Consider the following 17,346-nt stretch of genomic DNA (forward strand, 5'->3'; position numbering starts at 1 on the left):
GTACTCGCCCCGGCAGTGGCGAGTTCTATGGCCGTTTCTTCTTTGCCTTTTCCGTCACTTGTCGGCACTGCAGCTTTCTGCTCAGTAGTTACCACAGTTGCTACCTTCGAGGCTATAGAAGCCTGCTCAGTGGGCCTCGCAATTGTGTCGGCCGACAGTACTTGCGCGCGGAAAGACTCATTCACGTCAGCTTCATCCATTAACAGGTCAGCCACGTCCTCCCGAAGCGCCGGTCCCGTTATGGACGCGTAGGTCTTAACAAACCTCCGTCTCATCATGGCCGCAGCGACGGCAAACTGCACATCTCGGGACGCGACAGTAACGTCGAGCATGGCCGGTGCTTCGGCATTTCAGCAAAGTGGTGCTCTGCCTGGTACAACAACTAAGGTCTGCTCACCAGCGACACGAAGTTGATGAGGCAGGTCTTCCACGGTCATACCCGGCTTCAAAACCAACGACACCGCACGCGTTGACGATGCTTTATCTTGCACTCCGTGGACACGCCATTTCTCCCGGAAGACGTCCGTGGACGTTCCCGAACGGTGAAAGGGCGGTGCGTATGTCCTCGTCCGTCAAGTTGTGTACATCCAATGCAGCTTCAGCCGCACGGCCTGGTTGGCTGGATCAACCACGATGCACCGGTGTTCATTCACCTTTGCTTCCTTGCCGCTTGCAAGCCTTTTCACACCTTCATCGCTCTTGAAAGTCACTGCCCAAACGTGGCTCATTTGATACGCCCCTAATGCGATAACATCCGGCAGTAGGCCTAAGCTAGCCAGTGCGTCGCGGAAATGCTCCACCCGATACGGCCTGGCACGCACATCAGCATGTAAAAACAATGTATTTGGAGCAATCCGGCCTGCAGGCAGTTGAGGCTGCAAAACTTGATAGTCCGGGTCTTGTGAACCAAAATTCCTGATACCGCGGCCCTGCTGGGCCGCTGAAGCCGCTCCTATGGAGCTCATGTTCGACACGTCCGCTCGCTAGCGCGGCAGAAAGCCGAGTCCCGCCACGGAGGCGGCTCTCCTGCGCTCTCCCCCCACGCAAACACTACAGGGAATCGACCAGATTAAATAGAGCAAAAAAACATTCGAAATGGAGAAGCTTCGCCCCCGGGAGGGCTCGAACCTCCAACCTTTCGGTTAACAGCCAAACGCGCTAGCCGATTGCGCCACGGAGGCGACTGTCTTTTCCTTTTTTTTTTATTGCCGGTCTTTGACAACGTACAGAGCCCACACTACAGAACAAAATCACAAAAATAACTACAAAACATATTGAAAAACATGAAAGCCACCAGTCCTACATGGACTGGCGTTGTCTAACTAAAATTCTTTTAAAGCTGTCAGAGGTTCTAGCCTCGACAGCCAATCGGGTACACAATATTGTGTTTTCTTTATTGCAATAAAGCGAGACATACTCTCTCGAAAATAAATACGTGCAGGCCTAGCGTCTGGGTCGCAATTGTACCCAGCCATCCTTGCCCGCCATAAACAGTGGAGGCCCTGGAGCATTAGTAAATCGTGTGGAACTCCGTCCTCATTGTTTATCGCTAGGTACCTTATCCCATGCGGACTCAATGGAAAATCCTTCTTGATTGTCCGTTTCAGGACGTCCCAGAAGTAGACGCATTCCCAGCAATGCAAGAACACATGATCTATGGTTTCAGGTTGCTTGCAGATCAAGCAATGTGAGCCCCATGGTACAAGGAAGCCACGTTCTTCCATGAATGTTTTCACTGACAGTGTTCCTGCGTGTAGCCTAAAAAAGAATGTTTTTACCCCCAGTAGGCACCTCCATTCTTTTCACCCGTTTAAGGACATCCTGTCCTGGTCGTCGACTGTATACTGCTCTGTACAATGGCACTGGGAATACAATATCGCATAAATCTCTATATAACGTCTTTCTCTTCACGCCAGATAAATAATCGTAAGAAAAACGCACACACAGAAAGCGCACACTATCAACAACTTCTTTTAGATAGCCGCGAATCGTTCCTGGCATACTATTGGTACTAACAATGAGTGCCGGCAAAGCGGCTCTTAACCTGAGCTGTGATACCGTACGCAAAAATGGATCACGCACATCTCGTAAAAACAAAAATCTATTGACAAGCTGTCGCACAAAAAGATGCGCCAACCCCAGACCCCCACGGAGGCGACTGTCCTGCGCTCTCCCCACCACGCACACACTACTGAAAATCTACCAGAATAAATACATCAAAAAAGCAGTAAAAAGGAGAAGCTTCGCCTCCGGGAGGGCGCGAGCCTCCAACCTTTCGGTTAACACCTGAACGTGCTACTGAGGCGGCTGTCCTGCGCTCTCCCCACGACGCACACACTACAGAAAATCTACCAGAATAAATACAGCAAAAAATCAGTAAAAAGGAGAAGCTTCGCCCCCGGGAGGGCTCGAACCTCCAACCTTTCGGTGAACAGCCGAACGCGCTAGCCGATTGCGCCACGGAGGCGGCTGCTCTGCGCTCTCCCCACCACGCACATGCTACAGAAAATCTACCAGAATAAATACAGCAAAAAAGCATCAAAAAGGAGAAGCTTCGCCCCCGAGAGGGCTCGAACCTCCAACCTTTCGGTTAACAGCCGAACGCGCTACGGCGGCTTTTTTTTTTTATTCGCTTGAAGGTACATCATGTACAAAGAACAACAGAAGGACAAAACACTTTTACAGAAATAATGACACTGAATAATGTTAAAATAACGTCAAGCACACTTTGCTTGGCGTGGGATGATTAAAAGTGCTTTAATGAGATGAGATCATTGAGAACGGGTAACCATTCCGGCGGATCTTCGCCTGCACAATATACATCCCTCGTGTACGCTATAATTTCTATAAAATATTCCATAGCTGGGCGTGCGTTTACATCGGCATGCCTCACCGCCATACGCGTCTTCCATATTGAGTGCATGCTCAACAACATAAACGTATCATACGGTATGTCACTTTCACACTCAACCGGCAAAAAACGAATCCCGTATGGTGTTATAGGGAGGTCTTTCTTTAATGTTCGCTGCAGGATGTCCCAGTGAAATACAGCATCCCAACAGTCCAAAAGATGTGATTGATACTCTCCGGCTTACGGCATAAAAGACAATTAATACTCCAAGGAACAAATAGGCCCTTTTCCTTTAACCATGGTTTCACTGGCAATGTACCGGTATGTAGTTGAAAAAAAAAGGTCTTAGCTGATGGGCGTACTGGCATTCTTTTCATTCGCTTAAAAACATCTTTTCCGTGCCCGGTTCCATACATCGTTCGATACAAGGGTACTGGCATCCTTACATCGATAAGATCGTTATATAGCCACCTTTTTTTCTACTTCGCACAAGTACTGCAGAGAAAAACGAACCTTTAATATATTGAACGCCAATACTACTTCGCGCAGATAACCACGTATACCCCCACGCCCTCCACAAGAAGAAGATACGATGAACTCCGGTAAATAATAGCATAATCTAACTTGTAACATGGTGCGCAAGAATGGGTGACCCTGATCGTGTAAGAAAATAAACCTTGACACAATCTGCCTTAAAAACAAATGGGCCAATCCCAGCCCACCGGCTTTCACTGGTCGAAAAAGATTTGTACGACGCGTACGCTCCCATTGGGAGCCCCAAACAAAAGTGGCAAAGACTCTGTGTATCTTCTTAATGCCTAATCTATTCATGCACAGCCCCTGAAGTACGTACCAAACTTTCGCCGCTAAGAACATGTTGCAGACTGTTGACCGTGTGAATATAGAGATGTTTTTCCCTCCCCACTTATTTGTTTTCTCCTTCAACACTTCTGTTTCGTCCTTCCAGTATTCATTGGGATCTTTATATCGCTCCAGTGGCACACCCAGATATTTGGTTGGCACGGTCCTCCATCTGACATTTTCATAGAAATCTGGCATTGCCTCCCAGGTGCCATGCCACAAAACTACACACTTATCCCAATTTATTGCACTACCGGGCCATATGCAGTACTTGTCGGCTACTTTCGCAGCTTCGCTAATACTTTCCCTATCTTCACAAAAAAAAACGGCAATATCATCAGCATAAGACAACACTTTGATCTCCGCCATCATAAGCTTAAAACCCCGTACTTTGTTATTGTGAATTATGCTCAAACAAACAGGCTCTAAATAAATAGCAAACAACAGTGGTGAATTTGAGCACCCTTGGCGGACGCTCCTGGCGATTTTAAAACTTTCAGTGACTTCTTTGTTAATTGCAATGTTAGCCTCACAATTTTTATACGCCATTTTCACACCATCTAAGACAACATTCCCGACATTTACATGTTCCAATACGGAAAAAAGTACGTCATGAACAACACGATCAAAAGCGTTCTCGAGATCTAGTTGTAACATCGCGACTTGTCTGTCCCATGCATCACAGCATTCGAGGATGCTCCTTCCTGTGTGGATGTTCGTTCCTATTGTTCGGCCCTTTATGCCGCACGTATGGTGAGGACCTACGATTAACTGTATTACAGTCTGCAATCTCTTTGCTAGCACCTTCATGAACACCTTATAATCGACATTAGTTAGGCTTATAGGACGGTAAGCACTCACAAATAAAAACTCCACCGGATCGTCAATTTTTGGTATCGGTACCATACGCGACCTTCTAAAGGATGGCGGTGCTTCCTTTATTGCGTACGCCTCAGCGAAGCGCTGAAAAAGAGCCCTCGAGAGTTCATGCTTAAACGCTTTGTAAAAAGCAGCCCCAAGTCCGTCTGGACCCGGCGTTTTCCCTTCACTTAAATCATCTATTGCTCTTTCTATTTCAATTAAGCTAATTGTCATTTCAAGGCGTGACCTGGTTTCATTGTCTAAAGTGGGCATCAGCGACAAGAATTCACTGTCGAAAGAGGCCTTGCTGTTAACGCTGAATCCAAGCAATGCTTTGTAATAATCTACAAACGCTTGTTGTATCTTAAGTTTGTCCATTGTAGTCTCTCCACCATATCGTATCTGTTTTATTTCCTTACGTGAAGCATTCCGCTTCTCTTCGCTCATGGATCGTTTCATGGGTGTTTCGCCGAGCCAGAGATGTTCTGCGCGTGCGCGTATAAATGCGCCTCTGTATTTTTCTGTATCTATTATCTCAAGCTGATTCTTTATTTTTCTTATTTCTTCAGAGAAAGTGCCTGGCTGCGCGCTCTCGACTGACAACAAGAATTGCAACTGACACTGTAGTTCCTTTTCTTTTCTCATTCCGGCGTAATGTTGAAGATCTCTCGATAGCTGTAATTTTAACTTCTTCCTTAAACCGCTCCCAGGCTTCAACAAATCTCCCTGACTCTAACAAGTGTAATTTTTCTATATGTACTTTTACTTCGTCCGCAAAAATTTTATCGTTAAGTAATTTGTTATTGAATGTCCATAACTTCCACGAAAAACGTGACCTAATGTTCTTCACTGCTATTGAAAACATAACGACGCTGTGGTCCCTAAATGATACCGGTTTAACATCATAACTGTTGCAAAGTGGTACGAGCACATCTGCCACGTATACTCTGTCTAAACGGGAATGGCAATCACGTTGGAAATGGGTATAGATAGGACCACATCCATATTGCAGTACATTTCCAACATCCTCTGGGCCGCACTCTTGCAAAATCGTAGATAAAAACAAAGCACTTTGATCCCGAACAGGCAATCCCCTGCTCCTGCCTTCCTTTAGGCACACGCAGTTAAAATCACCCAGCAACATCACGTTCTTTTCACATTTTAAATATGGTTAAACACTTGCAAAAAACCTATGTCGATCTTTAACATTATTTGGCGCATATACACAGATGACGCGCCATTTCTGAAACAAAAACAAAAAATCGCAAACGACAAGTCGGCCGTCTTCACTACTATAAACATATTCTTCCACAACACCTGAAGAATTTCGCAAGAATATCGCACAGCCTCCAGAGGTGCCAACTGAATGACACACGCAAACATTGTAAAAAGACCTAAAAGGTTCGACCATGCGATCCGTTTGCTCCTGACTTTCAACCTTCGTCTCCTGAACTGCTATCAAATCAAGGTCATACTCTCGGACCAGACGACTGACCTGGTATTGTTTTCGTCTAGACCGTAGGCCACGAACGTTGAAAGTGGCATCACGTAACGCTCTTCTGGTTTGCGAAGTCTGCGTGCATGTTGGAACGGACCCCATGGTTCTTACCTCACACATAGGCCCGGCGTTGACTACAGCTGCCGCTGAAAGACTTGCGGGTATACACGTACACGGCGTGCACACGCCACACCCTTCACATAATGCTGAAGCCATACTAGCCGTGTCCTTTTAGGTCTCCAGTTTCGAGGCCTCTAGTTGAAGCACAACCCTCGTTGCTACGAAGGTGGCTTCGCCGGCGGTCGGGTGCCCGCGCTGACGTTAGGCTTAGGATTAGTGCTGAGTCGCCGGCCCAAGGCCACTTTCACCACCGGCTCCCCTCCGGGCTCGGCGCCTTGTCTGTCGCAGTCACCAGCGACATCCTCAATCGGTCGCTTTGCAGATGCGCCACTGACACCTGTAGTCCCGACGTCCAACGTCTTCTGGCTGGCTGTTCGATGCGTTGGAAATTGTTCCCTCGTCGTCATTTTCGTCCACCGGAGCCTCGTTGTGAGCCTTGGGTGTTTCATTATGACGCCTGAATTCTTCCGGGTGGGCCGCTCGGTTTTGTTTTTCCTTCGGTGTTCTCGAAAGGGGCATGTACACGGGACCCCCTCTTCCGCTGCTGGCTGTTTCTTCAGCGTCAGCTTGGTCCATTATGTGCTCCGCGACACGGTCGCTTGTCACAGGACCTGCCACACTGGCGTATGTGTGAGCGCACTCGTTGTCTTCATGACCGAAGCGCCTGCATTTACTACACCGGGGTATGCGACAGTCGCGTCGGATATGCCCCGTTCGACGACATCGTAAGCACAGTGGCGCACGCCCGGGCACAATCAGGAGCGTGTTGATACCACCCACTCGAAGCTGGTGTGGCAGATCCTCGATAGTCACTCCGCTTTTCAGTTCCGGGGTTAAGGTGCGAGTAGATGTTCCCTTGTCCTTGATACCATGGACACGCCAACGCTCCTTTGAGACTTCAGTCACCTTCCCGTAAGCCGCAAACGCGGTGCATACATCTTCATCGGGTATGTAATGCAAAAGCCAATGAAGCTTTAGCCTGATGTCCTGCTTGTTTCGGTCGATAACGAGGCATCGCCTTTCCTTTAACTTGACGTCAGCAACCACAAGCATCTTCTTCATTGCTTCTGGTGTGCTGAAGGTCACCGCCCAGACGTGATTCCTCTGGAAGGCCCCTAAGGCAAGCACCTCGAGCAGCATTCCCAGACGAACCATCGTATCCCGGACGTTTTCGACACGGTAAGGTCTCTTCCTGATGTCTCCGTGAAGAAAAACAGTATTTGTAACACACGCACCTTTGGGTAACTGTGGCAAAATTACTACATAATCCCGGTTTTCTTCGGCAAAAATCCTATTTCCGCGACCCATGTGGGCCGCAATATCCGCTCCATCGGAGCACATGAGTACACAACCGTTCGCTAGCGCGTCCAGAAATGGAATATTGCGCCACGGAGGCAGCTGCTCTGCGCTCTCCCCACCACGCACACGCTGCAGAAAATCTACCAGAATAAATACAGCAAAAAAGCTTCAAAAAGGAGAAGCTTCGCCCCCGGGAGGGATCGAACCTCCAACCTTTCGGTTAACAGCCGAACGCGCTATCCCGATTGCGCCACGGAGGCTTTTTTTTTCTTTATTGCCGGTCTTCGACATACACAGTTAACATATACACTTTACAATGATAAAAGCAAAGACCGTCTTGGGTCCTTGCAAATAGTTAAAAACACTTGACCGCCACTAATTCATCCAATACATGTATCCATTCGGGTGGTTCTTTTTTTGCTCGGTAAGCTTCACGCAGATACAGCATGCTTTCCATAAAATAATCTTTCGCAGGACGAATAACTAGCCTCTCGTGACGCACATCCATTCGAGTCTTCCAGACGCTGTGTAAACACAGTGCCATAAACATGTCACATGGCTTATTTGCGTTTTCAGTTGGCAAGAAGCGGATGCCGTATGGTGTAATCGGCAATTCTTCTTTCAACGTTCGTTGTAGGATGTCCCATAGGAACACCGCATCTGAACAATCAAGAAACATATGCTCAATGGTTTCCGGTTGCCTGCATCTCAGGCAGTTCACGGACCACGGTACAAAGATTCCCCTTTCCCTCAGCCATGGCTTCACTGGAAGCGTTCCAGTGTGTAATTGAAAGAAAAACGTTTTTACGGATGACCGTATCGGCATCCGCTTGACTCTTTTCAGCACATTCCTTCCACTGGATTCAACGTGGTACATTGAACGATAAACAGGCACTGGCAATGATACATCAAGTAAATCTTTGTAAAGTCTTTTGCGCTTAACAGATGCAAGGTAATCCATTGAAAAGCGCACGTATAAGAATTCAAAAGACAACACGACTTCTCACAGGAAGCCTCTGATCCTAGGTCCTATTGCATAATTTGAGGACACAACAAATTCAGGCAGCGCATTACGCAAACGCGTTTGAAGGACTGCGCACAAAAACGGATCTTTTGGATCACGTAGAAACAAAAATCTGGACACGACTTGTCTTAAAAAAAGATGAGCTAACCCTAGGCCTCCACTTTTCACCATCCTAAACAAATTAGTGCGACTGGTGCGCTCCCAGACGGAACCCCAAATAAAGATGGCAAACTGCCTGTGTATTCTTTGTATGCTGACTATTGATGCGCATAGTGCTTGCAGCACATACCAAATTTTGGCCACTAAGAATACATTACACACCGTTGCTCGGGTGAACATTGACAGATCTCGTCCACCGAACTTCGCCGTTTTTGCCTTCATTTCTTCCACCTCTCCTTGCCAATAATCTTTGGTGTCCTGGTGGTGTTGTAGAGGTACCCCTAAGTACTTGGTCGGCAAATTTGTCCACTGTATTTTTGCAAAAAATGGAGGTGTGTCCTCCCACTGTCCATACCATATGCCAGTCGACTTGGCCCAATTAATTATGCTCCCTGTTATTTTACAATATTTTGTCACAACATTCACAGCATTGCTTACACTCTGCGTGTCGTCACAAAAAACAGCGACGTCATCCGCGTATGCCAGCAGTTTTACTTCACTGTAGCCCACCCTAAAACCTCTGATGTTGCTATCATCTAATATCTTTAGACACAATGGCTCGAGATATAGGGCAAACAGTAAAGGCGATAAACCACACCCCTGTCTCACGGAAGATCTGACTTGAATGCTGGGGCTGAGTGCTCTGTTTACTATCACTTTTGTGGAGATGTCTGCATAGCACATTCTAATCCCTTCTGTTAAGATTGACCCCACGTTCACATGCTCCAAATCATCGAAAAGAATAGCGTGCGTCACCCTATCGAATGCTTTTTCTAAGTCCAATTGTAGCATGGCCACCCTACCAGAAAAGTCATCACAATGCTCAAGTACTGTTCGTGCTACGTGTATATTTGTGGTAATTGACCTGCCCTTGATGCCACATGTTTGATGTGGCCCTATCAACCGTGTTATTATGCTTTGTAACCTTCTGCCCAAAAGTTTTGTGTATACTTTATAGTCTGTATTCGTTAGGCTGATTGGACGATAGGCTCGCACAGATAGGAGAGATGTGGAATCGGTAGATTTTGGTATCAGTACAATGTGGCTCTCGCGAAACGATGGCGGCAGTAACTGGTTTTCATATGCTTCTGTGATTACGTGATAAAGGGCTGTAGCTATTTCTGTTTTGAAAAATTTATAGAATGCCCCACTCAATCCGTCAGCTCCTGGCGTTTTGCCAGGGCTCAAGTCATTTATAGCTTCCTCTATTTCTTTGATGCTAATTGGCATTTCTAATCTTTTTCGGTCTTCCTCTTCCAGTCCGGGCAAAAGATGTAAGAATTCGCGATCGAAACCTTGTTCACATTGCGGTTCCTGTCCTAAAAGTTCGTCGTAATATTCTACAAAGGCGCGTTGGACGGTTTCTTTGTCCCGTACTGCTACATTTTGGTATGTTATCGCATTTATCTCTTTTCTCGCGGCATAACTCTTTTCATCAGAAAGCGAGCGCTTTGTAGGTTGTTCCCCGCACCAAAAACGTTCTGCGCGTGCGCGTATAATTGCACCACGATATTTTTTCTTATCGACAAGTTCCAACTGTGCTTTCGTTTGTTTTATTTCATTTGCGAAACATCCCGCATGGTTGCTCTCCATGCTTAAATAAAAGTTGAGCTCACTTTGTAATTCTATTTCCTTTCTTTTTTCCTGGTGGTGTAAAACACTAGATCTTTCTATCGCTGTTAACTTCGTTTCTTGCTTAAAACACTCCCACTTTTCTGTATATTCTTTTTAACCACCCGATAACAGCTCTTTGAGGCTATCTTGAATTTTTTTTACAAAGGTTTCGTCCTGCAGCAGTTTTTCATTGAATTTCCATAGTCCCCAGTTGAAACTTGACGGCTTTTTTGGACCAAGTGAAAAAAGGACCAAACTGTGGTCGCTAAAATAAACACGGCTGATTTCATAATCACTGCACAATGGTATCGCTTCCGCAGAAACATAGACACGATCCAGTCTTGCGTGGCTGTCCCCTTGAAAATGAGTGAACTGAGGTGCATCATTATTGGCCAAAACGGCGCCTACATCCTCTAAATTATGTTCTTCCACCAGTGCTGCTAAACGTAGCGCACTTACATCGAGACCAGGCTGCTTACGGGCTCTGTCTTCCACTTTCCAGACACAGTTGAAGTCTCCCATGATGACTATGGTTCTCTCACACCTCAAGTGACATTCCACGCTTTCAAAAAACGCCCTGCGCTCGGCTGTTCTATTCGGCGCGTAAATGCAGATAACACGCCACTTCAGAGTAGAAAACAAAAAATCACACATTATAATGCGCCCGCTATCATCACTAAATACATTTTCAACAGATATCCCAATATTATTCCGTAGAAAGAGCGCACAGCCCCCAGCCCTTCCAACAGAATGGGAAACACACACATAATATCTAGTCATGAAAGGTTGCACTAGGCGGTCCGTCCCTTCCTCAGTTTCAATCTTTGTTTCCTGAACCGCAATGATGTCAAGATTATTTTCGATGAACAAGCGGTTAAGCTGACATTGCTTCCTCCTTGCCGTAAGACCCCGCACGTTAATCGTGCCTACGCGTAAGGGTGTTTCGAGGCGTAACTCCATTTCTACATGAAAGAGATCACAATCTATGCACTGCTATTGTCGGCTACGAAAGGACACTCACATTGCCTTCACGTGTCTGCAGTCAGCTTGCACGCTTGACTGGCATTCCATCCACAGCTCCGAAGTAGCAGCATTGTCTTCCCTCAACCCCCACTGAAACGGGCACAAACACACGCAAGTACGACGTATTAAGTCGGAGGTGTCCCCGACACCTTTCTGTCCGGCGGTATGTTTGGCGCCGGTCGAAAGGTAGGCCTCCGGGCAGTTGCTGTCTTCACAGGTGGCTCGCTCGCGGTTGGGGTGTTCGACTGTTGGTCCCCGCCGGCACTTTCTTCGTGCGTTCTCTTAGCCGCTGCCGCCGCTTTGCTTCTTTCCGTAGTGTCCATGACGCATGCCTCATCCTGGGAAGTTGTTACGGAGGGTTTCTTGCCTGCACTTGCGTCGTTGTTTCAGCCTCTTTAGCAGGTGTAGGCGCGCCTGATGTCAATATGGCTCCACTCGCGACCTGCGTAAGATCGTGTTTCTCGGTCGTTACCGCCAAGTCTTTCTTCGAAGGCGGCGACAAGGTTGGTCCAGGCGCACTGACAATTTCCTCCACGTCAACTTCGTCCATAAGGAGCTCGTTGATGATTTCCTCATTTTTTGGTGGCCCTGGAATGCTTGCGTACGTGCGTACGCACTGACTTTCTTCGTGGCCGAATCGTCGACACACAGAACAACGCGGCACGCGGCACTCACGTCTGATGTGCCCCGTACGGTTGCACCGAAGACATAGGGGAGCACGACCTGCCACGACCACTAGCGCCATTATGCCTGCTATTCGTATCTGATGCGGAAGATCATCAATTGTCAAGCCAGGCTTCAGCTTCAGGGACACCGTACGCATAGACGATCCCTTGTCCGTGACATCTTGTACACGCCAGCGTTCTTTCTGGATGTCGGATACTTTCCCGTACGGAACAAACGCCGCATGTACGTCATCGTCATGCACATTGTGCAGTAACCAGTGCAGCTTTAGCCGCACCTCCCGGTTATGCGGATCCACAACCAAACAGCGTCGTTCCTTGACTTGAACTTCCGCGTGCTTCAGCATCTTCTTCGTCGCCTCTGCACTCTCGAACGTCACAGCCCAGACGTGGTTCATCTGAAACGCCCCCAAGGCGACAACCTCAGGGAGCAATTCCAGATGACCCAACGTGTCACGAAAATCTTCGACACGAAATGGCCTCGCTTTCACGTCACCGTGAAGAAAAACGGTGTTTAAAACACGAACCTGTTGGCAGAGGCGGCAAAACAACGTGGTAATCTGGTTCAGCGGTAGCAGTCATCCTGTTTCCGCGGCTTGGCATAGCCGCAAACACCGCCCCTGTATACGGAGCGCGACATTCAACGTCCGTACCGAACGGTAGCCGGAAGTAGAATCCCGATTGCGCCACGGAGGCGGCTGCTCGGCGCTCTCCCCACCACGCACTTGCTACAGAAAATCTACCAGAATAAATACAACAAAAAAGCATCAAAAGGAGAAGCTTCGCCCCCGGGAGGGCTCGAACCTCCAACCTTTCGGTTAACAGCCGAACGCGCTATCCGATTGCGCCACGGAGGCTTTTTTTTTTCTTTATTTCCGTTTTCAACAACATACAGTAATAAAAGTGAGAAATATTTCAAAATGTAAAATACATCAGCTAGTCTTGAGCATGATGCAATTTTAAAAAGGCTTTAGTGACGCGAATTCATCCAATTGCGTCGCCCATTGAGGAGCGTTGACCGCAAAGTTCAGTACATCTCTTGTATAGATAACGCTTTCCATGAAATATTGTCGCGCTGGTCGTGCATCAATGTCAGCATATCTATCTGCCATCCGTGTTTTCCAAAGTGCATGCATACAAAGCAACATAATCATACCACTAGGAACGCCCCCTGTTTCGTCATAAGGCAAGAACCGTATGCCAAATGGTGACAGTACTAAATCTTTTTTAATTGTGCGATGAAGAATGTCCCACAAAAATCGTGCATCGTGGCAATCCAGAAATATATGCTCAATAGTTTCCGGTTTCTGGCATATTCTACAGTTTATTGTCCAGGGAATAAAAATACCCTTGCTTTGAAGCCATGGCTTCACAGGGAGCGTTTCAGTATGCAATTGAAAAAAAATGTTTTCGCAGAGCTTCGTACAGGCTTTCGCTTAACTCTTTTCAACACGTTTCTTTCATCACCCAAATAATAGTTTGCCCTATATAAAGGTGTCGGAAGAAAACCATCCACTAAATCCTTATAGAACTTTTTCTTTCCTACAATGCAAAGGTGTTCAAGAGAAAAATACGCGCGAGCAATGCGATAAGCAGCCACAACCTCGCGCAGGAAACATGGTAGTGCACTTTGTGTTGCAGTGCTGATTGACACAACATAATCCGCAAGATGGTTCCGCAGGCGTACTTGTATTACAGTTCTCAAAAATGTATCACTCTGATCACGCAAAAAGATAAATCTTGAAACTACGTGTTTCAAGAACAAATGCGACAGCCCTAGTCCGCCGTTCCGCACTGCATGAAACAGATTGCATCGGCTTGTGCGCTCCCAACTGGAGCCACAAATAAAAACTGCAAACACTCAGTGGAGTTTCTGTATTGTCATTCTTGTCATACTCAATACCTGCAATACATAGAATATTTTGGCCACTAGAAATGTATTGCACACATTTGCTCTTGTAAATACTGAGAATTTGTGACCGCCCCATTTCTGAGTCTGGTCTCTTACTCTATCAGCTTCCTCAAGCCAATAACCAGTCGTTGAATTATGGTGTTGCAGTGGCACTCCAAGGTATACGTTTGTCGAATTCGACCATTGCATGTTGCAGTACACCTCTGGTGTGATTGGCCAGTTTCCATACCAAATGCCGAGACTCTTTGTCCAGTTGACAGCACTTCCTGTGGCTTCACAAAAGGCTGTAGTCTCTTTCACTACTATTTCAACACTTTTTATGTCTGAACAAAACATAGCAATGTCGTCGGCATATGCCAACACTTTGACTTCATTATTACAGTATCGGAAGCCTTGAATAGTGGGGTTCTGAAGAATCTTTAAACAGAAAGGTTCTACATACAGAGCAAATAACAATGACGAGACTGGACATCCTTGGCGCAGACTAGAGGTAACTGTTACACTTTCACTAAGTTGCTTATTTATTACTAGTTTAGTGGTACAACCTTCATAAGCCATTCGCACACCATCCAGAATGACAGAACGTACATTGGTGTGTTCCAGTATTAATAGTAAAATTTCGTGTGTAACCTTATCAAACGCCTTTTCAAGGTCTAACTGTAGCATGGCAACCCGACCTTCTTCGGCATCACATGATTCAAGTATGCTTCTGGCAACGTGGATATTAGTGTATATCGTTCTTCCTTGGATTCCACAGGTCTGGTGAGGCCCAATTAGTATTTTAATTGCTTTTTGAAGTCGCTTAGCAAGCACTTTCATGTGAACTTTATAATCAACATTTGTGAGGCTTATTGGTCTGTAAGCCTCTACAGAGCGTAACTTCAAAGGATCATTGGTCTTTGGAATTAGTACCATATGTATCATCCTATATGATGGGGGCATCCTTTTCATTTCGTAACTCATTTATTACGCGGTGCAATACTTCTGCCATTTCTGCTTTAAAGCATTTATAGAAAGCTGCCCCTAGTCCATCTGGTCCAGGTGATTTACCAAGGCTTAAGTCATCAATTGCTTTTTCAACTTCTTTCACGCTAATTGGTCTTTCTAGCTCCTCACATAGTTCTTTTTCTAATTTAGGCATTAGTGGCAAGAAGTTATTTTTAAACAGCTCGGTGTTTTCTTTCTTATGATTTAGTAAGTTACGGAAGCGCTCAACGAAGGCCATTTCAATGATATTACTATCTGTGGTAACACGGTTGTGATAACAAATTTCGTTTATTTCTTTCTTTACTGCATGCCGCTTTTCATCGCCTAGCGCTCGTTTGGTGGGCGTTTCCCCGCACCAAACCCGCTCTGCGCGTGCCCTGACTACTGCGCCTCGATATATTTCAATGTCAATTGCTTCTAGCTTACTTTTAATTTCTTTTATTTGCTTTGCAAACAAACCCGGCTTGTAGTTTTCCGTTGCAATCATAAATTCTAGCGTGGTATAAAGTTCCTTTTCTTTCTCTTTTTCTTTTCTGTGTAGCACACATGCTCGGTCAATCGCAGCAAGTTTTAACTCTGATTTAAAGATTTCCCATGAAGCTGAAATGCTACCTGACTCATCACACAAGTTATGTATCTTTTCTTTTAGTTTTTCAAGAAAAGGTTGATCTTGTAATAATTTATCGTTGAACTTCCAAGTAAACCAATTAAATTTGGAAGCTTTTTCTTTTGTGCCCACAGTAACTGCTACTAAACAGTGATCACTGAAACTAACACATTTGACGTGATAGTCAACACATTCAGGCAAAAAAAGAGCAGGCACATAAATACGGTCTAACCTGGCATGGCAATCACCTTGGAAGTGGGTGTACCTCGTGCCGTTTCCAGAGACTAGTACGCTTCCTACATCTTCTAGGTCATGTTCATTTACAAATTCTGTCAAATACATCCCACTCTTGTCTCTCGCCAGTAACTTTTTACTTCTATCCTCTGGTCTTTGCACACAATTAAAGTCGCCAAACAGGATGACATTTCGGTCACACTTTACATACGATTGTATAGTTCCAAAAAATCACGTCTTTCTTGGGGTGTATTAGGCGCGTAAACGCATAGGGCCCGCCAAAACATACCACAAAATCCAAAATCCAACACAACAAACCGGCCACTCTGGCATGCCATAACTGCTTCTTCAACAATATCTATAGAATTTCGATATAATATCAAGCAGCCTCCAGACGTACCCACAGCATGCGACACGCAAATATTAAATCTAGCTCTGAAAGTTTCCACCATTCGATCTGTTTGCTCTTGGGTCTCTATTTTTGTTTCTTGTACGGTGATCAGATCCAGATCATTTTCTAACAGAAGGCGACTTAGCTGGTATTGTTTCCCGCGGGCTGACAAGCCACGCACATTTAAGGTCGCTATGCGTAAAGGAAATTTTAGTTTGTTGGCCATATTAAACAGGTTTTACAATACTTGTAGTACTCACATCGCCGTTCGACAGGATGGTAGGCTCCGAAATCGTTTTTGTTGCTGGTGGGTTTAGAGCCATCTTGTCACATAAAGAGGCCCGATCAGTGATCGGACTGTTCGAGTTCTCACTACACAAACAGTTCCCTCGCTAAGGCGGGGGCTCTGTGGGCGTCGGTCTCCGGTCGGGTGGTACATTGGGCTTGAAATGCGTGATGCTGCGACGAGCAGTGCCCGTCTTCGTAGGTGGTTCCCCTGTGCTCATCTGGCCGTTGTTCTGTCTGTTGTCTTGGGTTTCATCACGGGTACGCTTCGCTGCAGCGCTGGTAACTGTTTCCATTGCGACCTCGGGAGCTTCCGTCACTTCAATTATATCTTTTGAAGGCATAGTCGTATTAGCAACTTCATGTTGACTAGCGGGCTTTTTGTCTGTGTTAGTTGCCGCGGCTACGGGGCCTTCGTCTTCGTTGGTGTCCTTCGTGTTCGTATCTTTCCGGGTGGCTTTGTCTCAACAGTTGTCACAGCGGAGTCTTCATGCTCATCTTCCCGTGTAGCTTCCTTGGCGTCATTCAGGTCCATAATATGTTCCGACGTATCATAACTTCGCGGTGGGCCTGCTACTGATGCATAAGATCGCACGCACATGGTCTCATCGTGGCCATAGCGGCGACAATGGCCACAGCGTGGGACACGACAGTCTCATCGCATGTGTCCGATGCCGTGGCACCGGAGGCAGAGCGGTGCTCTGCCCGGAACAGAGACAAGGGCCAGGTCTTCCGCAACTCGCAGTTGATGCGGCAAGTCATCCGTACTCACGCCCACCTTCAGTTGTAAGGTCACTGACCTCGTTGTAGTATTCTTCTCGTTACAGCCTTGAACACGCCACTTATCTCTGGTGACTTCCAGGACTTTGCCGAATGGAGCCAATGCAGTGCGCACGTCTTCATCGGGAACGCCATGCAAAAGCCAGTACAGCTTTAT

At 46.5% G+C, this 17,346-nt stretch overlaps 1 protein-coding gene and 4 non-coding genes across 5 annotated transcripts in view; all 5 read right to left on the minus strand.

The window, feature by feature from the left end:
• Positions 1–1,107: 1,107 nt before the first annotated feature.
• On the minus strand, positions 1,108–1,181 carry Trnan-guu (transfer RNA asparagine (anticodon GUU)). The gene has a single exon. It is a non-coding gene; the product is annotated as a tRNA-Asn (tRNA).
• A 1,212-nt stretch (positions 1,182–2,393) lies between these two features.
• Positions 2,394–2,467, minus strand: Trnan-guu (transfer RNA asparagine (anticodon GUU)). Its single transcript has one exon. It is a non-coding gene; the product is annotated as a tRNA-Asn (tRNA).
• Positions 2,468–7,675: 5,208 nt separating this feature from the next.
• Trnan-guu (transfer RNA asparagine (anticodon GUU)) lies at positions 7,676–7,750 on the minus strand. Its single transcript has one exon. It is a non-coding gene; the product is annotated as a tRNA-Asn (tRNA).
• Positions 7,751–11,659: 3,909 nt separating this feature from the next.
• The window catches only part of LOC125942841 (uncharacterized), a 178,908-nt gene continuing 173,221 nt past the window's right edge, over positions 11,660–17,346 (minus strand). The window contains exon 2 of the mRNA XM_049661085.1: positions 11,660–12,391. Within this exon, the coding sequence (XP_049517042.1) occupies positions 11,660–12,391 (732 nt within the window). The remainder of the gene's footprint in view (positions 12,392–17,346) is intronic.
• Positions 12,777–12,850, minus strand: Trnan-guu (transfer RNA asparagine (anticodon GUU)). The gene has a single exon. It is a non-coding gene; the product is annotated as a tRNA-Asn (tRNA).

This window comes from Dermacentor silvarum, chromosome 1 (genome assembly GCF_013339745.2).
Source record: "Dermacentor silvarum isolate Dsil-2018 chromosome 1, BIME_Dsil_1.4, whole genome shotgun sequence".
NCBI lineage: Eukaryota > Metazoa > Arthropoda > Arachnida > Ixodida > Ixodidae > Dermacentor > Dermacentor silvarum.